We start from the raw sequence: 21974 nt of genomic DNA, 5'->3' as shown, positions 1-21974 counted from the left end.
CACCTGATGAGAAGAAGTAACAATGAATCATTTGGTTATGCAACTTCAAACCTCATCGAGCGATTGATAGCAGTCAAAATACATGCGTACAGCAGAGAATCAATGATGTGCGCCATGAAACATTTATGCAATGTGCACTACGGATCAATAAATGTGTAAATTGAGCGGTAAAGAAGAGGACGGATTGGAACGGATAAGTTGCAACGCGAATGAGAGATTGTCGACAATGAGGAGCTGCGCCAAACAAATCCAAGAAAAGATAGTCAGTTCAGTAGTGTAAGAGTGAAGAACAGCAGTGTCCGACACCGGAAGGCAGTGGTGTGACACCGAGCAAAAATCTCAGATCTCCAATAATCTGCAAAGAAGGATGTTGAACATACGAATGCCTTGCTAGAAATGTGGAAGAGGATTGGAACTGTGGCTTATAACAGAGCCAGGACTTGAGCTCTGCTGTAATAGTAGGCAAAACAACAGGTGCGCTTGAGGATACAGAAAATGCCTTAAGAACAAAATCTTAACAAAACAATAGTCTGAGGATGGATCGAAAGAACAAAGCACGACAAGATGGCTAAAAACAGAGGAAAAAACAGGCAGTAACAAGATGCAGAACATTCTCCAGTTAACGTCTGGTAAGTGCTGCCAAAATCTCGAAGAAAATAATCTCCCACATTGGAATACTTTGAGAAGCAGAAATAAAAGTCGTAAGTACAAGGCGCACACAGCCTCTATAATGAGATACAAAAGTAAACAATGAACCATCAGAATGGTGACACCCCGAATGCAATACTCGAAAATCCGTTCGATCCACACAGACACAGCTGTGGCAGACGCGTGAATGCCGCACTGCGCGCATAATCGTCGTGCTTTGACGCTACGTTCGACAAAAAACGGTAACACCATTGGTGCCAGAACCCGCCAGGATTTGAACAAAAGGTTACAGAGACCTCAGAAGGGAACAAGGAACTAATCAAGGGAGAGTTTGTGATACAGCAATATAAACATCCGGATTCAATAGATTCTGAATTCAAAAGCCGAGAGTCACATGCACGGAACGCAGCAGACGCCGCAAATTCGAAGTGAAAGGCCGAGAATAACCTAGAAATTCCAGAGTGAGATTTCTGGGAATCGAGAAGTGCAATGAAGTCAAAACAGATGTCATCTCTGAAATAAACCATAGTAGTAACTTCTGCCTTTAGCACTCGCGGTCACACGAAAAACAGCAAAGGTTTAAAAGCATGGGTGCGATAGGGAGGAGCCGGACCCTCCTCAGGTGAAATTGGTCTAGCTCATAGGATGCATCTCAAGGGATGAGGATCCTTTCGGAAACCGTCCAAAAATGAGGGGATTCCTTCCATCAACCATCCGAAAGTGAAGCAGGTCTTTTCGGCAACTGTCCAAAAATCTAGGGGCTCCTCTCATCCACCGTCCACAGTGAAGGGGTAGGAGCCCCTACTCCGGCCATCGCATCTGTGTTTCAAAGCTTATGTCTCGGATATACTTTCTTCCTTACATTTCTCAAAAACTGTCCATGAAGTTATAGCTGGTTTGGGCCAGGAAATGCAAGGATTTCTTTTAAGGAAATTTCCAAAGAAGAGGTTTGAGGGGCACCTAGTGGCCCCCTTATTTCCCGACGCTCTAACTTACTTTTTTTTTCTCTTAGTAGCTCTAGTTTACATGTCATGGATCCTCTAAGACTAATATTTAGGCCTTATGGCCGCGATTGATTTGATTATTTACTTCGAGAAATAAGGGCGCCACTGAGTCCTCCCCCCTCCCCCCCAACTACATTTTACCCGAACATGTTTATGTGAACATTCCTCGCTTACTGTGTTAGGTATACGAATACATCCAACGGCAAATCAGAAAACAAAGAGTGAATTTCTAGTGCTGACGTATTTAAACATACTCCACCAACATGGAGTGACATCCACAAAAAAGAGAAAAAAGACAAGTTTTTGCTGAAGTCTTCGAGCAGGCATCGAGTCCGAGAACTTGATGCTTCAGAAGAACGTGTCCGAGGTTGTGATGAACTAGTGAAGAAGGAGATGTTACTATAGTCGGGTGAAAACGACATGAATCTCAGTGCAGTTGTATAAGTGGCTGCGCTCGATGCTCGAAGGAGACCCTATCTAGCAGCACTCACTGTGCAGTTCGGTCCCACCTCGATCGTAACTGCAAGCTCCACCGTGCCGACTCGACCGCAGCTGCACCGAGCTTCACATCGTTTTGACCTTACTATGTTACCGAAGTAATTATCTTGCCCTTCATTAGAAGAGGTGTCATATATTTTCGAACTAAACACAGATAACTTGGAGCATCCAGGACTAAAAAAGAATCACACGAATTGAACGTGGTGAATACGGACAGCTGTGAAAGAAATGCAAAAAGCAGGAGAGGGAGACGAACAGGTAGAGTGCCGGAATCAATACAAGCAAGAGTAAACGTCTAAACAACAGCACTACCATGGCTGAAATTCGAGAAAAAGACTGAAAATGTTCTCGTTTTCCTTTGAAGCAGAGAAACGGCCGGAGCACCTACACATTCTCTCCCGCTCAATGCCTCGCGGCTGTGTATTGATCCAATGACCGTGTTGACCGCTTGGCCTCGGCGGAACTCACACAAAATGTGTTCATCTCACTATCTTTTAAGCCTGCTTCATGAATCCCACGCGGTATTCCGCCAACGAGTCCACTGGTTCGAGCTGTCGAACGCTTCGACGTTCGACTTCTCCTCAAGTACTTCCTGGAGCATTTGTTTGTCGCTTCCTTCGCAAATACTTTGTTTCGAGGCATGCGAAATATGCGGGGAACGTTCTAGAAATTGAGTGATATTGCTGTTTTTGCTAATTAAGATAAAAGTCCTTTTTTTGGTGCCGCATCGGGCACCAGATCGAACTCAGAACCTACATACGTAATGAGTTAGCTGTCGGCTCTAGCTGGTGCTTCACGAAAGCACTCACATTTGCTCAGAATAATGAATAAATTATTTTATTATTATTCCTCCCCAGCACCCTTTGAATTGTAACGAATTATTCTTTTCAGCATAGTAAACTCACATAACGAAAAATGGCAGTGTAACGACAGTTTTTTGATGGATAAACTCGATTTTACTTTAGTGCTCAGCTTTTCCAGTCTCGAGGTTCATTATTTCCTTAACATTCCTCATTATTTTCATTTCTTTCCCTCCTTCCATCCATATAAATGCGTCCAAGAGGTGTTCGTGTGCTCTAGACGAGTAAGGGGCTGCTTGTCGGAGGGCACAGTTCCCGTACGTCTGTTGACCATGTGTTCGGATGTGGGAAGGTCGTGTCTTTCGGCCTTTTTTTTCTTATTACAACATCGCTTTTTCCTCAATTCATGCAGTCAACAGTGTCGGTTCCGATGCAGCCTCATGTCGAGTTTTTCCCATCAGACTTACTTTTTTCCCCCGAACAACATGTAATTCGTTACACATGATCACACTCTACATCTGATCAAAAAACATCGTTGTGGCTACGTGAACAGTTACTACTTCGTTACGTCATTTTGGTTATTGATCGGAAAAGAAAAACGTCAAAATGAATTTTATCAGTTTGATCTCTGCTGTCGTATGATCTATTATCGATTGCCAAAGCGGGGGAGCGGGGCCAAATAAGCTAATAAATAATCATACGAATAAAATAGACGAGCAAAGATTTTATTGTGAATGATAAGCGGTAATATGTTAAAATTTTAAATGTTAAATTTTCGAAAATCTTTACTACAAAAATACTTGAACCCATTTTCCTCTCACTCTTTTCCATTCTTTACGATTGTTTCCGTTAGAAAAAAAGATGCTTCATTTCTTTTTGATGAGCTCTTTGGGCAAATTCTAGTAATCTTATTTTTCCCCCGAGGTCATCACCGAACCTCAATTGAACGCTGAGGGATGCTCAAGTGATTTGCTGCAAAGGAGCGATATTTTGCTCATTCGTCTAGTGAAATGCTTTTTTTTTTTCTACAAACATATCCAGCAGTATGAATACCTCTGAAGAATTATATGTTTCCTTCAACTCTCTTATGTATCCAACCATATGAAAGCTTTGTTTTGTTTTTGTCACCAGAATTTCACAAGTGTAGAAATTTTCGTGCTCAGTGTAGTTAGAGTGCTATGGCTAAAAAAAATAATTAATATCGAAGTTGCATCGAGATGAATACCATTTACCATCATTTTCCTCGATTTTGCTCTCTTAATTCAGAATGCTGAGGGTTCTTCTCCAAACAAAGGGGACAGCGTAAAAAATCAATAATGCATAGAGAATAATATCTGCTACATCGTATATTATCAAGTCTGCGTGCAGGAAGAATTTTATAAAGACTGACATCATTTTTACATCAACTTTATTGAAATGAAAATTTATATTTTATTCTGGAAGTTATTGCTAATGTACTATCGATGAGCTTTTTTCTCCTGTTTTTCGCCTTCCTAGTCCTACTAATTACTTCCTAAGCGACAAAAATTGTTGACATCCTTTAAAACAAATGTAACCTTGTGTATTTGATTTTTATAATCTAGAAAATTGTTGTTGAAGGGACAATTTTTGTTTCCGGAGCCCACAGAAAAAAGAGAAGAAATGAAAAGAGAAAAAATTAAGAAGAGAGTCTTCATGCTACCAGGATAAGAGCTGCCTCTTTGCTTATGTAATATCTTTGTAGGTATACCTAGATCCTAGAAGAAGAAAGATTCATGAATTTTTCCGGCATGCTAGAGAAGATTAATAAAAGCATTGAAATCATTTACTATTTCGTCTAGTTTATTTATTCCTATTATTTCCAAAAACATTGTACGTATACAGCCCAAAAATCTCTACCATACCTATATTTCCGTTCATTATACTAAAATTAGCTTAAAAATTGGTCAGGATGCCTAGAAAATGTTTTTGCACACGCGGCTAATGTCGAGAACCTTGAGCAGAACAAGATTTCATCACATATACACTGGTTTGCTTTTGCGCTTTGATTCAAGCCATACAAAAAAAAATTATGAGTCATTCGTGATGATAGAAGATAACCTCATAGAGGCTCCTATCGTTTGATTTTATGTGTAACTGGAATTTCACGCGAAACTTTGCACAGATTTTAGAAGTGTTTGTATTCTGCAAAAAAAAATCATGTCAGGAACTTCAGCGTCATGGAGGGTTCAGATGTTTATTCCTCAAACTCGATCAGTTGTTGACTGAATTTCGACACTAGTCGAATGAACCGGAACGTGTGATTTTTCTCCATCTTGCTCGTAACTTGCGGGATTATCCGAGTTACATAAAGGAGTAAAAAGGTTCCCGAGAGGAAAATTTGTTTAGCTGCCCAGCAATCGAAATCCTCGATTCTGCTTTCACTGGCGTTTTGTTTTCTGCTTTGAGCGTATTCGAATTTCAAGGTAGCATCAAAACTCTTCGTAGGTTTGAGATTACGAAAACAAACGTTTTTTTTTTTCTTAAGTTGTAACCTTACACAGAACTCCTTAGATTTTCTGCAGTGTCAATTTCAATTTAACCACCAACGGACACTCAGGTTTTCATTCTCGTGCAAACTGCAACTATGTGTTTCGTTGCAAAAAAAAAGAGGAAAATGTGCACGTCATCGAAACCGGAGTGCAATGCTGTGAAGGCGATCCTCGAATTGAGATGCTGCATCATGTACGTAATAAGGAATGGGATCTAGAGGATCTCTTAATGCTCTAGGATATCTTGGTAGAAAAATGAGGTGATAGCAATGGCGATTACTTAGCGAACGCAATAGTCTCACCATCATTGGGGATTTTTTTTGTATTATTGAAAATGTCAATCCTCTCGGTTTATTCTATTACAGTCTTTGCTTTATCAAAGTTTGCCAAGGATTAGAGCTACGGCTCCGCTCCGGAACCAGAACATCCCTTCTTGTTGCCTTAGCCGAAGGTCGGCGGTTCTTAACTACGCTGATTCTGAAGTAGAGCTTCTGAGTAGAGTAGAAGTAGAAATTTAGTAGTTCAATTGCTTTTAATTTATTTAATATTTCTCAATACTTTCTCAGAGTTTCCCTCGTCAGAAAAAAAAAATTCGAGGTAGCTTTGCAACACATCCAGCGTTAACATGCCCATTTTTTTTTAAGTTTTCAAATAAAATGTATAATTTAACGCATAGTTGTAAATGGTGCTTTTCTGAAAGACTAACAGTTGGAAGCTCATGGATCCGCACAGAAACTTTCAAGACGCCTAGAAAAATACAACGAATCGAAATGCTTCTCGCTGTTGGAGCGGGGTAGGATGTGGCTCTTTTGAGGTATTTGCCTCACAATGTGACATGATGAATAGAGTACATATCTTTGTGGATACTGCAATGTGCTACACGACTTACATGACTAAAAACTGAAGGATAGGATCTGTTTTGGGTTGAGAGCAGACTTTTTTCGTCTGCTCTCCTGGTGACGTCGGAATGCGACGCATTCTGTGCTATATGGTAATAAATAAATAAATAAATAAATAAATAAATAAATAAATAAATAAATAAATAAATAAATGCATGAAATTACATCATGCGTCTCCTTGTCTGCTTGATACCATTTTTTTTAGCCGCACGGACATTGTTTCTCTTTAGAGAGGGGAATCAGGCAATTTTGTTGAAATTTCGATCCAATTTAACCAACTCAAGTAAAATTTTACTCTTAAACGGATCCATGTACTGTGATTAGTACGTGTTATCACTAAGTTTTTCCTTGAAATCCCAGTTCCTTCGTATATCCTAGTAGTTACTTACCTTGCTAAATAATTACTTATTTGTTCTGTGCCAGTTAAGCAAAGCATATTATTTATCTTATTTATTCGATCGATGCTGGATAGGTTCTTCGGCGAAACTCGTACGCATGATCAATATTAGAATCGAAGAGGTCAAAAGTAGATCAAGCGAAACGTGATCAATGTGCCGGAATTAAATCATTTCCCTTGGATTGCTATATTCACACACAAAGAAAAACAAGTTCTCCATCGGCTATGTGATGTTTTTCCATTGTTTTTCATGACAGATGCTCTGCTGTCCTGTGTGCTTCGGTTCGTCAACAATGTTTCCGAAATACGAGTACTTCTCACATCGATCTGTGGACACCCAAACGTTTCCCGCCAAAATCTCAGAATCAACCGGCGCTGGTGGCCATTTAGACAGGAGTTTTTTGTTCGTGAGTGGTTGTGCATCAAATCCTCTGTAGCAGTTATCAACATTTAGAGATCGAACTTCATGCTTTCCTCTTCTTTTCAGCAGTCTGACGGTCATAGGTGTCTACTCATTCTTACCGATTCCTGACCTTTCTTCCTTTTTCATTCCACTCCTTTCCTCGAATCTCTTACGTTCCTTTTTCGGTCGCGACCTTAACGCCGGTTACGTGTAAGCGGTGCAACGGTGTATTAGCAAGGATGTGCGATATAAAGTTAGGAATTCCCAGAGATCTGAAGACTGTTGCCCATGGTGACGGATTGGTGGGTCTTTTGGACTTTTCCCAGTTTCCATCTGCCACAGAGTTTCTTTGCAGTTAGATTGCTGGTTGTGTTGGTTTAAAGGCATCAACCCATGAATCTGAGGTGGTGCAGCTTTCAGGTGGAGTATTCGTATACGGGATGGGAGACTACGGAGAGGGAGGTGATTCCCTCCATTTCTTCCTAATTGCCGTAAAAAACGGCCCGGAAGATGCGGCGCCGCACAAGACTGGCGCGCTCCAATCGAACCTCTTGTACAAAATGGTGCGCCAAAACGAATGAAGCCGTATCTTCCAGGTCGTTTTTTACGGCAGTTAGGGAGAAATGGACGGAATCACCCCCTCTCCGTAGTCTCCCATCCTGTATACGAATACCCCACCTTAAATCTGCACCACCTCAGATTCGTGGGGTGATGCCTTTAAGCTGGACTAATAGAACTAACCAACGATTTTATGAAGTAAATAATCTATGGCATTCTTAAGATGATTTTGCTGAGGGCTACGCCTGGACCGTTGCATGTCAAAGGAAAGAGTGGAGTAGCCGTCCTCGTTAACAGAAGTCCAGTGATAATTTTCTCGACGATCAACCTTTAATTCCTCTTTCTGAGGAATTGAAGGTTAGTCATCGAGAAAATTATTATCGAGCAGTATATGAAAGGCGCTTGAATACTAATTTCATAATTTTCTAATACACAATAGATAATTTCAGCACTATATGAGTACTTCTCGTATAATTAACAATTTATTAACTGCTAATTTTGTGGGAAGTAGTTCAAGCTGCGCTACTGTCGTGACATTCGAAGCTCTCTTTTAAGTCATCCTACCAGCGTTCTATATGTCTTCTCTGTATCATTATAGCGTTTCCATGAAATTTAATACATAGGACGGGCTGCTATTCCTTTTCGTGATTGTAAATAGTCTTGAGTATTCTTATTTTCTTCTTCAAAGTATTAATGTTTTCAAGGCAACAGTATGAGCAAGTACTGTTGCATCTCTTCCGGCTTTATACTAGGATATCAGGGCTTTCCCACATTGAGATTTTCCTTAAACAGTAGGTCACACTTTACGGAATTTAGGAAGTGTAGTTTCTCCTTCTTTCCTTCTCTTCGCCTTTTATGTTTCTCGTACCAGAACTCACAAAACGCCAAGCGTTGAGAGAAATACCAAAAAAAATGGCTTGAAATATGAATAGCTGGTAGAAAATTGCAAAATTGTGCACATAATCGATTGTTGCTTTGTCTAGAGTAGGTGCAATATGCCTACATTCGCTAGCAATGCTAGCACTTATTACAATAAGCTTGTTTATTGGAAAAAAACTGCTACGCGTATCTTATCACGAAGTGTCCTATTGCCCTTCAGAATTGCATTAATCACAAGCGGTACCGAAAGATCAGCTATTTCATATGTTACTTGGAATGTTAGCAGTTGGAGAATATTTGCACATTTGTTGAATTGAATTGTGTTGGTAGGTGGAAGGAAAGTAACGCCGTCCTAGAATTAGCTACCCGTGCAATGTCCTCGATATTCGATTGTCTTGTGTACGTTGTCGAGGCGCTTCAGGATATTTCCAAACAAGTTCTTGTATACTAACGAAAGGTCAAGTGTTTTTTCTGCACGTGAATTCGCAATTCATGACTCATTACGATAAAAAAGAAGGTGAAGAGCTGCAGTCGTCAGTGCAAAAGCGCATATTTGTTGGTGTAACGGTGAACGGCGAGTGTTCAACTAACAAGTACAAAACTGATATGTAGTATCCTTAGTAAATTGAATGGTTATTTCCATCTCACTGTCCTTGCCGGTGAAAAAAAAAAACTTCAGAAATTAGATTTGTTCGAAATAGTTCTGTTTCGTAATTTACATGAGTATTGCAGTACTTTGATGTTGCGAAGTCAGGTATTAAATGATCATCTAAGAGGGGAATTGTGTACCTTCGGGATTTATCAATGTGGAACCGAAACCGCATAAACGAAAAATTTTCAAACAAGTGTTTTGTATATTTCACTACTTTGTTACAGCCTTGTTCACTAACGGCGAATCCAGAGTTATCTTCTTGAAAAACTTGATTTTTCATCTCCTTTGAGTGAACATTACACTTTTCTCCCTGAAATTCGTACAAAAAGAGAGTAAGAATTCGAGAAAAAGGAAACGCTTCGAAAGTTTGTAGCATTGCTGCTTTTTGTATGTGGAAAAGTCTTACGAAGTTGAGGATTTTACGTAGAAAAGAAAATTTTTTTCCCAACCGAGGATTTCTGGTCAGTGCTATCCTCTCAGATAATAGACAAATATGAAACTTTCGTGAAAATCAGTAGAGCACTAGAACTTTGTTTTATATCGATATATATATATATATATATATATATATATATATATATATATATATATATATATATATGTATATATGCTATAATGAATCAGTGGAAACTACGAAATTATCAGTGGAGGTAATCAACACTTCAAAGTGTTTACTGTGAAATGTTCCATAGGTCTTAGTCGCCCGTATATAACCAACACTAACGATTAAGACTGACACTTCACACTTATTAACCTAATAAATCGCTTAAAAAACTCCACGGGTACTTGTCTTTCATTGCTCTCAGTCCTCTAATCAAATGGAATGTTTCTAATCAAATGCGTGGATGCCTGCTGGGCATTGTAGATTCTTTTGCAGTTCAGAGTTTCAAATGCGGAGGTTTGCATTCCGGCTCTACTTTTTAATGTACACTTATCTGCAGAAGTCCTCCTTTCGAGGTCGTGATTTATAAGAAACTTGTGAGAGGGAGACGGCTGACGTGTTTAAGCTGTGCCCAACAATCGTCGGCCTATAATTGCAGTCTTCTGCTAGAATATGTGACTGATGCGTCCGAACTTATTTCCGCAATTGATGTGTTTTGTACAGTTCACCGTTTTATTCGTTTGCCTCAACATGTTGAAAAATGATAGCGCCTGGTGTAATACTGTGATGCACTGGCCATTCGCTGTCTTGCAGTCCAGTCTGTCTGCTCCCTCCTCACTGCCGCTGCTACTGTAAGTGGACCATATCGGAGGGCGGTCGCTAGACGATCTCTCTTTTTTGTGCCCAATGAGTCCTGGCATGCAGTCCGCCCCGCATGTGTCGGCCCGTTCGCTTCAGTGCTTTTATAGCGCCAGCAAAGCATGGCCACGATGCTGGCCAGCCATTCTCCTCGGAATTCGCGGATTCCTCGCGCCTCTGCTGCTGCTCGCCGAGCAGTTCGACTTAAGACGACGGAAGCGATTACCTTTGGGTGGCATTATTGATGAGCCTCTTCGCATTATTGCTATGGCCAGCCGCTGTGCGCTCCCTGTCTCTCTGTGTCTGAAATCGCATGTCATTTTGTTAAGCAATGAAGAGAGGATGACAAAAATCATGCGTATTGATCGGAGATAATTTTGCTCTGTTCGTTTGTTTATCTGTTCTTTTTTCCTGTTCCATGATGTTCTTTGCGATGTAATATTACATTCTGTAATGTGCGTCCTTCGTCGGTGTTTTTAAAGATCACGATCAAGAGATCGACGAACTTTCTCGTGTTGTGCTGATGTCATACTTGACGTCATTCAATATAGACTTGTGAGAAACAGTTTTTATATGTATTTTTAGGCCCAACATGGTTATTCTGAGCAAGGAGCAACTCGAGGTCGCTGCCAACGAGGGCCTCTGGCTTCCACAACTCGAGCGGGACGGTTGCGGTGTAGGCTTCGTGGTTTCTATCAAAGGCATAAAGACTCATAAGGTGAGCCTTCTTTGCCATAATCATAAGTAACCTTCAGTTTTTTGATCCAATTTTCTGTTTTTTAAACGTGTGATGTGATGATGAGCGAGTGTTTAATGTTGACATTAGCATGGCTAGTGTAAATAGACATTAGTTAACCACTGCAGAGCAGCAGATAGTAGAGGAACTCCACCAATTCTAAGTGTTCAACAGTTCCAAGTGTTCGAAGTATTGGAAGTTCAGGAGTGCAGAAATATCGTAAGTTATCGATAGGAGTTGGAAGTGGAGTTCTCTTGCTGTTCTAGTAAAACATAGAGTGCTTTCAACACTGCATGATAGGGGACACCATTAAAGGGGGTGAATGGGGAAATTTTCGATTTTGGATTCGTTCCGGTAGCAAATGGGATTTGGGGTAGTTTAGTTTACAAGTACCAGTAGTTTGTGTGCGTGGAGGGTCAGCGAAGAGAGACTTGTGGTGGATTACTGGTGTAACTAAAAAGAGTTGCCTCGTTGGACAAACTAATGCGTCCGTTGCCAGTTCCTTGGATTTATCCTTCATATATTTGGATATCTTCTCCATTGTAATATACGAGCATATAATACTGTGGAGCTCATTTAGAAATACTAATGCCTTCCAAGCCTTTTCAGGTGTCTTTTGCCGCGATTCCTACTCAGTCGTCCCACTTTTGTACGCGAAAGGGTACGACGTTGGGTGGCAACGCTAGAGAGTTATTAACAATTACACTCTCTTTGGTGACGACTCTGCTCTGTTTCGACAATCACTTAGCTTTTTAAGACACTAATTTGTAAGCGTGAAAAGCTTGAAAATTGAACTACTATTCTCTGAATTATTTTCGCGACAATCTAGAGGATCACAGGAAGTGACTTTAGAGAAAGAAAATATGCTGAAAATCGAGACTGACAACATTATGATGAGGATAGAGAAGCTTTTTTTTACCTTTACAACCTGGCGCTTCTCATAAAGGATCCTCTTTCGCTGGGCATTAAAAATAATATGAGCAGTCAAAATAACCGCTCACACCACGTCAAAGAGGAAGACGCCGAGAAATATTTGGGGATGTTGATCAGAGGAAACTTAGCAGCGTCGAAGTCGGTGTTGAGAGATTCGGAGAGTTAATCTGGTTTCGATGCTTTTGAAAACGATTGTTTTGACTGCTGAACATGGTTGGCTTTAAGCAAAAAAAAAATTTTGTGTAGTTACAGGAAGAAACGTCCAGCGCTGTTTTTAAGTCTCTAGAACACGCACACTGGTAGAGATAATTTTTCATTCTTACGGTAATAGGATGTTGGACGTTCGTAAGCCCAAAAACCTGAGGTTTTTGGAACTGAAAGCGGCGGCTCATCTAGCCGAGGAATGTTGTATTTTTGTGGACAAAAAGTCGCCACCCTCGCATTTAAACCAGCTGATCCGAACCTACTCGTGCGATAACCTATTCGTTTCCAGCACCGGATGCAGCAGAAATAGGGTCCGTTCTTTGCAAGGTGCGAGAGAACAGCTGAACGAATTATGAGAGGAGAGGGCAGAGGGCGTGTGTATCAATCATTTTTATTGCTGCGAAAATGTCGCATGCTAGCAACAATACTGGTCGAACGCTTTGTTAATGTTTATCCAGGAACCGGAAGCACTTTGGATAGCGCCGATTTAGTCAAAAGCATATAGAAGCATTTGAGATATAGACATCGTATTTTCATCGAGAAAACGTGAGCAAATACCACATCGGCATAGTTGAAAGTCATATGCGGAACAGATTTATAAGAGTAAAAATAGTTTTCGCATTGTGTTCACTGCACATAAATAAATTATATAATCAGTGAAGTGAACATTGCGTAAATATAAATGAATAATAATAGTAATAAAATTAATAAAACAAAATAATAACATTTGCTTAAAATAGCATTATTTGAATAGCGAGGCTGTTTCACCTTCCTGACTGAGCTCCTTTTAAAAATTACGTTGACTTTTACGGAATAATCGGATTATGCAAACATTAAATTAACAATTTTGCTTCGCTTTATAAAGTGAAATAAACGCTGAAATCCATTGTTTTTTGTGAACCTTTACTCGAAAGATTTTCTTCGTACTTTTTCAAGAAATTGTTCTTTTTTTACCCATAATTCCTTTCAACAATTTTCGCTTTTTAGTCAGTTTTTAAGTCAAACCTTTGTCTGTACCAGATTGTAGCAATACGCTGCGAATATACTGTTTTCTGTTTTCTCCCTGTGAGTCATCCGTGAAAGATCAAAGGTAGTTATTGAAGTGATGCAAAGTTACACGAAAACACCATTCCTGTGGTAATATAAGGAATACAACGTTCCTGTATTTACGACGACTATGCATCCGGATTACGTATTTCAGACGTGCGACGTAGATGGATTTGCGATGAAAAGATTTGGTGTTTTTGACACTATAGAACTAGTGTCTTATCTCTTGAGATCATCCAGTTGTTTTTTTTTTAGGAGAATCCTTGATGTAAGGGAAAGACATTCATTATGGTGATCTTTCGTATGGAAATTTTGATAGCTGAACGTAATGCTAAAAAAGGTGGAGAATTGAGTGATTTTATGGTTTTTTTTTTGAGCCGTTTCTTTGCCGGCTTTCTGTGTTGATTGCAATAGATTTCTTTGCAGAAAAATCGCTCGTAGTGATTTAATCTTCATTTCATGTTTTCAAAAATAATGTGTGATTGCCCTAAAACATGTAACATTTTTCTTTAGAAGAGGTGCACTCAACCGCACCCTTATTTGTAGAAACTCTATCTTCCCTTTTTCTCTTCGTGACTTTTGTTTACATGTCATAGATGTCTCTATAAAAGGCTAATGATTATAAGAGACTAATGATAACTTCTATAAGCCTACTGATTAGGTGTTAGAGCTCCGACTGATTTAATTATTTACTTCCAAAAATAAGGGCACTGTTGACTGGTCTCGCAACTATGCTCTACCCACTGTTTGAACGCATCTGGTTGCGGACTTCAGCGGAGTGCTCGACGACAGCACATTTTCGCGGAATGTGAGGAAGAGGCCCCTACGACTGACTCTTCTTGTAGCCATCACGTAACAGTCAGATTCATACACGGGGGCTCGCCATTTAGGGTGCATGGAAAGTGTCCGTCTCTTGAATAAGGGGTAATTTATTTTAGATTCTCTGCGAGGCGCGAACGATGTTAGAGAGAATGGCTCATAGAGGAGCGTGTGCTTGCGACAACGACTCCGGAGATGGTGCAGGCGTCCTCACTGCGATTCCCGATCTCATGTACAGAAAAAGTGTAAAACAGTGAGTTTCTTAGAAACGATGTAGCTAATAATTGAAACTTGATCGGATGTTGTAAGAATGGAGACAGCTATGAAATAATCCGCTATGAAAATCCGTGAACATATGAATCTAAAGTGTCAATGGGAAGGTTAATTTTGTCACTTTAAATGATGTTCTTTCCCCTTTGGTGTTTGTTTTAGACATAGTTGCGGGAAAATCAGCTTTGAAGTTTTGTTTTCGGAACTGTAGCAGTTTAACGGTGAAGATCTGCAGTTTTTGTAGAAATAGCCGAAACAGAATAATTAATTTAGGGAAGGTGCCTCCAGTTATATTTCTAGGCTCCTTGGCAGACGTCTTCTTGCCGTTGCAGAAGCGCAAAAAAAAAATTGCTTTTTTATTGCTTTGGCTTTTAGCGTTGCCGTCGTCAGCAGCGCGCTAATTCAACGAACTTTCGTGCATCTTCTTTTTCTATGAATTAGATGGAAATGAATATAGGAAGGGAAGCAGTGGGATATCGCCGTACCTTCGATGACACTTTTGAGAATAATATTGCGCGGACAACTGCACAAAAGCATGTTCTCATAATATTTATACATGGGCATACTGGGATTTTAGCTTATTTTTTTAGAATGAACAGAATGAACTTTTTTTTTCGAATATATCACTCGTCAAAAACGTTAAATAGCAGCGTTTCTTGCACATGACGGAAGTATATAATTCACGGCATAAATAATAATATAGTAATATATATATATATACATATATGCATAATTTCTTGTGGTGTTGATTCTGACGTAGGTAGATATGAGTTGTCGTTAGAAAGGGAGGGCACGTTGAAAATGAGAGCATCACCTTGACCCCCGTTGTTGTCCGAGTTGATCGAGCGAACGCCAAACGCCAGTAATTTATCCGTTTGTCGCGATTGTGTCGGTGGCTTTTCCTCTCCCGCGGAACGCAGAGAGCATCGTATCTTTTTTCGAAGGATCCCGTGAATTGATCTAACTATCGGGTCGGCGATTTTCTTGCAGTGTGTTTAATATAGCGTGGGACCCGTTCGCTTACGGCTCCGGTCGAACGGTTGTCGTTGACGTATCCGACACACCTTATCGTTGTTTGTTGACAAATGCGCCGGCGTCTTTAATCTTCGATCGCTGACGTACTTTCTCATTTCTGTGAGGTGTAACACTCCTAGTATCACTCTTTCCATAGAGAGTTCAGTGACCTACTGCTTGGGAAGCATGTATAAATGAGATAAAGCAGGGAACAAGGAGTGAATTGAACATAGCTTTTTGGGTATTGATATTCTTTTGAAGCTTTCTTTATGTTATTACGGGTGCTGGGTTTGTTGAAGATTAATCTTCATTTTTTGGGGCGGGTGTAGTGTAGCGGTTAGAGGTTTCGCGTCCTGCACGATCGATCGGAGGTTCGAATCCGCCATAGTGCCCACGAAGCCTTTCATCTCCTAGCGGGCAATAAATTAGTACCAGACTTGTCGGAGAGGATAAAAACACGACTTGACACATCGGCTAGCCACCGCAAGGCAAGCAAGTATAGCCCAGTTACACGTTCGCAAACCTCAAACGATTCTGAATTGAAGTGAATGTGGGGGAGCATCGATTGATTAACGCCAGAAAACTTCATCGTTTATTCTTTGATCTTCGTTCTTATCCACGATTATTTTCTTCACTTCCGAAAGAGCCTGAAAAAATGATATTACACTCCTCTAATGTAATTTATCAATGCGAATTGAAAGACGTTGTGAAAGTAGACGATGCATAACAGAACATCCCAAAGATGTAGTTAAATCATTCAATCATCGGCATCAATAAATTTGTTCGGCTTCCTTCCACAGGATTAACGGAATAGAAAAAGTTCTAGACGGACAGCCCATCGTTCTAAACATAGAGCGCGAAGAATGAAAAGTATAGTGCATGTGAGGTCAGGCTGTGGATGAAATAAAACGGAATTTTAGTTCATTAATATTCCAAGATATAACGCATTTGGATTACAGTAGTGTGATATCACGAAATGGCAGCGGATTTAAAACACATAAACAAAACACATGCTGAACTCTTCTTATTGTTGCTATATTTAGACAGGATAATGTGGATCTTCCTCCGGTCGGTCAGTATGCGACTGGGATTTTGTTTCTTAATGAGGATTCCTACAAGCAAGCCAAGGTATACAAAATTTACTAGTAGTTTGTTTTTAGGGGAATGTTTTGCGAATTGGCTTCCGATCAATAGATCGTACAGCAAGTTTTCTTTTTGATCAGGAAACCTTTGAAAGTGCAGCTAGAGTTTTCCTTGATAATTCTCGAGAAGGTCTAAGAAATCAGCTTCTTATAATAGTTTTCTGTGCTAAATTTTGTGTTATTCCTTTGTTTGTACACTTTGAAATGTGCGCAATATTCTAGGAAGCGTTTGGTGATTTGGCTCGAGCATGCAACGTTCGTGTGATCACTTGGCGGAAGTTGAGTACGAATCGCGAATCGCTTGGCGCGGAGGCAAAGAAGACGGAGCCGCTGATGCGTCAGGTAGGGCCAACTGTCTTCACGTAACACCGAAACGAGAAATGATCATTACATCTATCTGCGATTATCCCACTTACAAGTTCCTCTTAGATGTTACTCGCAACTTGTAGTAAGTTGAGCAAATCAAAGCGAATGAGATGATTTCTCGCTTATTTCAGATTTTGTGATGCCGTGACAGATTCTTTGCCGTTCTCAAAAATTTGTATTTTTCAAAGCAGACATTCCTAGATTGCTTGCTGTGTTTCTTTGCTTGTCATCACAGTTGAACACAAGTTTTTTTTTTTAATTTATTTAGTTGAACACGTCAGAATATGCTATCATACATAGGGGAAGAAAACGTGAGGTTGACTCCTGGTTCGGTTCAGAAACGGAGAAGTCCTCACGAGATTGTTTTCGCCAAATTCAGAGCGTTATAATAGGACGAATATTTTTTCTGCTTCTGCTTTAGATGAGCAATTCTATCTTGGAGCGAATTTTTTTAACAATCCTCGGGGGCAGACTGGGAGACCTCAGGCGAAGGGTTTCACCAACGTTTGCTATCCTGGGACCCCTCCATCTGAAGGAAGTAAAATATGTAGATAAATGTAGTGAATTAGCTAAAAAAAAGTAGCGGGATTTCACTTTGTTATGAACATTTTAACACAAAAAGATTAGGCCAAAAAGTCGAATGATTCTGATTCTAATAACCATAACCATGTAATTGGAGTGTTGCTCATCTATACATATGTTTTTCTTTCAGTTCAAAGCGATTATAAACGCAATGAATGAATGGCTCAAGAACTAAGAAAGTTATAGTGAACTAAAAAAAAACGAATGAAATAGAAACTCGTTACCACTGTTTGAAACGACTCAAAGTAGTCAAAATAGTTAGTTCAGAGGTTTTTTTAGTTTAGAATGTATGTTATTTGCGCAACTGGAGTTTGCAGTGAGCAGTTATAATATTATCCTAAAAAGAGGCAACAAAGCCTTTATAGGCTGCATAAAAATGGGTGGAGAAATTTGACGATTTTGGCACCCTTCCTGCATGGTCCTAATTTCGATTAGTTATACTGTATAGCTAGGAGCCTCTTCATAACGTAAAATGATCGTTCTGAAAATCTTCTGAGGTAGATCCCATTTCTTGGATTTTCACTCTGTGAACAGGTCCTTTTCGCATAAATTGAAACGTCTTCATTAGAATTCTTTGACAGTTAATCTTGATTTTCATTAACTCCCAGCTTGAGAGTTAATTCAAAAATCGAATTTTCGCCACGCTTCTGAGAGAGAAGACATCTTGTTACGAATTTCCAGTTGGGGAAATACACTAAGCCACTTTAGTCCTTCAAATTGAAGAATGGGTCGTTGATGTTAATCGTTCTTGTTTAAACCGGTTTAATACACATCTTTGATCTTAGAGGTTGTCCATCGTAGGGAATGCTTCGCTCAGTTGCAGAACGTTTCTTGAGGATAAGCTGGAGGCGGGAAATTCTTGTTGCTTAGAAAGTTAAAAAAAGTGTGAAAACTATCGCGGCCACATCTATCAAAGGGTAGTTTTGAAATTTCTTGAGGAAGTGGTACTCATGTCTATTCATCTTACTAGTACAGTACTTAAACCTTTGATACTCCGTACGCTCCTAAATGAGTCAGCTGAGTTAGACAACTAATCAGAGCACCATATAATGATTTTTCCTGATTTCTTGTCTTCGGAGCTTTGTAAAGTAAAGATAAACGATTTGATATTTGACTTTTCGGATTTCGAAATGGGCTTACTTTTCCCGTCATCTGAGATCCACGTAGGCCTGTTTTTGTACTGCACCTCTCTTCCTGCTATACCTAACTCGTACGTGAAACGTATAGAACTGAGATTAAGTTGAATTGTATTGAAAGCAGGAAAAAAAAACAATAGCGCTCTTTTTTTGTTTTCATCGAGATGAAAGGCTTCGAATTGTCCTTTATCCTTGAATTTTCCTTTATCGTTGAATTTATGAAGTAATTTCTCCAGTATTTATTTACCTCAGTTTAAATTTCGTTTTGAAGTAATAATAATGTTGTACTTGCTCACTTCGGTTATCCAATTAGAATGAACATGAGTGGGAATTCTGTTTTTCAGATCTTTGAGTTTATGGCAGGAGCTTATATTACAACACAATATGGGAGACATACGGGAATTGACTGGCATTACAATTACTAAAAAGAAAGAAAATCATCCAAGAATGCATCCATTTATTAATCCAGCTTTTCAAATTAGTTTTATTTGGAAGTGGATTGCCTGAATGATTACCTCGTAGCATAGAGTCGCACTAGCAGGGACCAACGTAATATACACACAACTTCTACTCCAGATCTGCCCATCTTTGTTTCAACATCCAGAAAATTTGTTTGTTCTAGTGTAATTAAAGTTCTTTTCGTCGACTGCAATTTAATAATAAGTACTGAGAAGTAGGTAATGTCTTTGAATCCTTGAATTAAAAAATTCAAATCAGAAATCTCAACTCTGAAAATGTCTTTAAATCACGTACGGCCGAATCAGTATTAAAACACAATCGAGGCGTTTTCTAGAACTCAAATTGTAATAGAATCATATTTATTGTCTGATATAGTGGAATTAAAATGATGTGACATAGAAATGACATTTTTTTAATCAGGTGTTTGTGACTGCTGACTATGTGAAGGAGGATCCGGAACGATTTGAACGTAACATCTATTTGCTTCGAAAGCAAGCTGTCAACAATATGGCCAAGCAAAGTGTTGACTGCTATATTTGTTCGCTAAGTACAACAACCATTGTCTACAAGGTTTGTGAAATTCAATAAGCGAACATGATTGTTGATGACATAGACGGACATAGATTTCTTGAGCTATCCATTGTTTCAAAATTCAAAATGTTCTCTGAGCGAGCGATAAAATGATATTCTGTTTAATCTGAGTGCGTATGTTCTAATTTGTAAAAACGTAATATTTTAAAATAAAATAAAAAAATAAAAAAAATAAACATAAAATAAATAAATAAAACATAAAATTCTAACGTAATATCTACATATTAAATTAAGTATTTAAAAAATGAAATGTCAAAATAACGAAATATTTACAAGCTGAGATACATTACAGTAAATATATAAATGTATTGCTTTGGCAATCAGAAACTGGATCGCAATGCTCTTTTGCGTCTGGAAAAACCATATATAGTACATGGATTTCTTGAGCTATCCATTGTTTCAAAATTCAAAATGTTCTCTGAGCGACCGATAAAATGATGCGACCTATTCTGTTTAATCTGAGTGCGTATGTATTTATTTATTTATTTTTTACTGTATAGTAAAGGAAAACTCGAAATTTTGCCGTTTTTACCACAATGAGCGCTGTCGAATACAATTCAATACTTTCTTAAAATCACATTCTTTAGTGATTTTTTTTTCCCTTTTCTCAATCGCAAATTTAATTTGTCGCTAGAGGGCAGTTTTCCGGACTTCAGGCTTTCTGAGGTGTTTTGCTTCGCTCGCATTTACTGATCAACGAAAATTAATATTAGTGCCGTTTTCTACGAAATTGGACTCGTGTATCTCCAACAATCTTTCTTCCTTTTTTTTTATAATATAACTAAGGGCGAAAGATTTTATAGCCTTCTTTCTAAACGCGTCAGTTCTACATTTGGAGAACATTCGAACTTCAGCTTCAAGCACTCTTTACCAATATATTATAGACAAAATTTAAAAGTACCACTCGAAATATAGGTTTTCCTCCTGTTCTCCCCCACTAGTTATCAAAGAAGGATAATGTAGCATAAAATGACGTGAAAGTCATCTTCCTACCGATAAAGATAACGTTCCACGTCAGATCACATAAACATCTTGCTACTACTTAAGCAGCCGTTTGCTAGGCAGCCGTTTGCATGCGCGTTTCCACTTTCTGGGAACGGCATGCCAACTTGAGGCGAACGAAGAAGGAGATAGACACGCGGAGGAGTCATAAAGGTGAACAGCAAAGCGCCCAGTGGCCACGGCTATGAACCGGCTGCAACGTCCCGTTTACCTTTAGCGACATGCACGCGAAGTTATTGCGCACCATTTCAACGTGTCGGGACCCGTCGCAACCCCCTTCATAGCTGTCTGGCACCGGCGCACCAACCTGCCGCCGGGGGATCCGTCGCACCCCATTTTGTAGCTATCTGGCGCCAGCGCACCAATCCGATGCTGGGTGGACCCGTCGCACCCCCTTATTCGAATTTCGTGACACACAAACACACACACACACACGCACGGACTAAGCTCGTTATTATATATCATGATATATATATACATATACATATATATATATATATATATATATATATATATATATATATATTTGTTCGTTAACAGTTCTGGTTGAGTAAGGAGTATTAGCAGATTTATAAGATTTAGAAGAAATTCAATTCATTTCACAAGAAAAGGGGCTGAGAGATGCGATTTTTTGTTAGTGAGTCATAGCTTCTGCTTGCCGCTCAACAAAATCTTACTACTAAGAAGGTCTTACTAATCTTACTACTCACTTACTAATAATCTTTCTTATTAAATGCGCTTGTGTCTGAGGACGTAGAGATTTCTTCATTTCATGGTATTTTTAGTGAGAATTTGTGTGTATATCCGTACAAGTGAAATGGAATTCGTGCTAGGCAGAACTTCTTGTCTGTTAAGCAGCACCGCTACGTTTCTTTGTGTATTGAAGAGCATTGTTTTCAGGGTCAATTTAATACTCATCAGCTGTACCTCTACTATGATGATCTAAGAAATGCTGAATTTGTCACTCATATTGCTGTCGTACATTCACGATTTTCTACTAACACGTTGCCGAGCTGGAGCCGAGCTCAACCTAACAGGTTTTTTTTTTCCCTCAAATACTTTTTATCGATTCATTTCTACTTTTAAGCTTTGTATGAGCACTTCTTTTTCTGAGCAAATTCCTGGATTGAGAACAATTTGTGAAAACAGCGAAAATCCACAGCCAGTATTGTATGGAGAGTCGCA

General features: G+C 39.3%; 2 protein-coding genes across 3 annotated transcripts in view; one reads left to right on the top strand and one right to left on the bottom strand.

Moving 5' to 3' along the window:
- Nucleotides 1-6979: 6979 nt before the first annotated feature.
- RB195_026256 (uncharacterized protein) lies at nucleotides 6980-7258 on the bottom strand (the record flags this gene model as incomplete). Its single annotated transcript, XM_064214725.1, has 1 exon — nucleotides 6980-7258. One exon carries the CDS (start codon nucleotides 7256-7258, stop codon nucleotides 6980-6982), a length of 279 nt encoding a protein of 92 aa, XP_064070606.1.
- A 189-nt stretch (nucleotides 7259-7447) lies between these two features.
- The window catches only part of RB195_026253 (uncharacterized protein), a gene marked incomplete at both ends in the record, with an annotated part of 43270 nt that continues 28743 nt past the window's right edge, over nucleotides 7448-21974 (top strand). Inside the window, 7 exons of one of the 2 annotated variants that reach the window (XM_064214721.1) lie at nucleotides 7448-7461; nucleotides 11074-11206; nucleotides 14347-14480; nucleotides 16555-16639; nucleotides 16876-16995; nucleotides 19617-19766; nucleotides 21690-21826. In XM_064214721.1, the coding sequence (XP_064070600.1) occupies nucleotides 7448-7461; nucleotides 11074-11206; nucleotides 14347-14480; nucleotides 16555-16639; nucleotides 16876-16995; nucleotides 19617-19766; nucleotides 21690-21826 (773 nt within the window). Of the gene's footprint in view, nucleotides 7462-10380; nucleotides 10482-11073; nucleotides 11207-14346; nucleotides 14481-16554; nucleotides 16640-16875; nucleotides 16996-19616; nucleotides 19767-21689; nucleotides 21827-21974 lie in introns of those variants that run through there. The other variant, XM_064214720.1, reaches the window with a different exon arrangement.

The sequence above is a fragment of the Necator americanus genome, chromosome X, assembly GCF_031761385.1.
Source record: "Necator americanus strain Aroian chromosome X, whole genome shotgun sequence".
Classification (NCBI taxonomy): Eukaryota; Metazoa; Nematoda; class Chromadorea; order Rhabditida; family Ancylostomatidae; genus Necator; species Necator americanus.
Note: the sequence above shows the minus strand (reverse complement) of the source record. Positions and strands in the feature narration are given on the sequence as shown.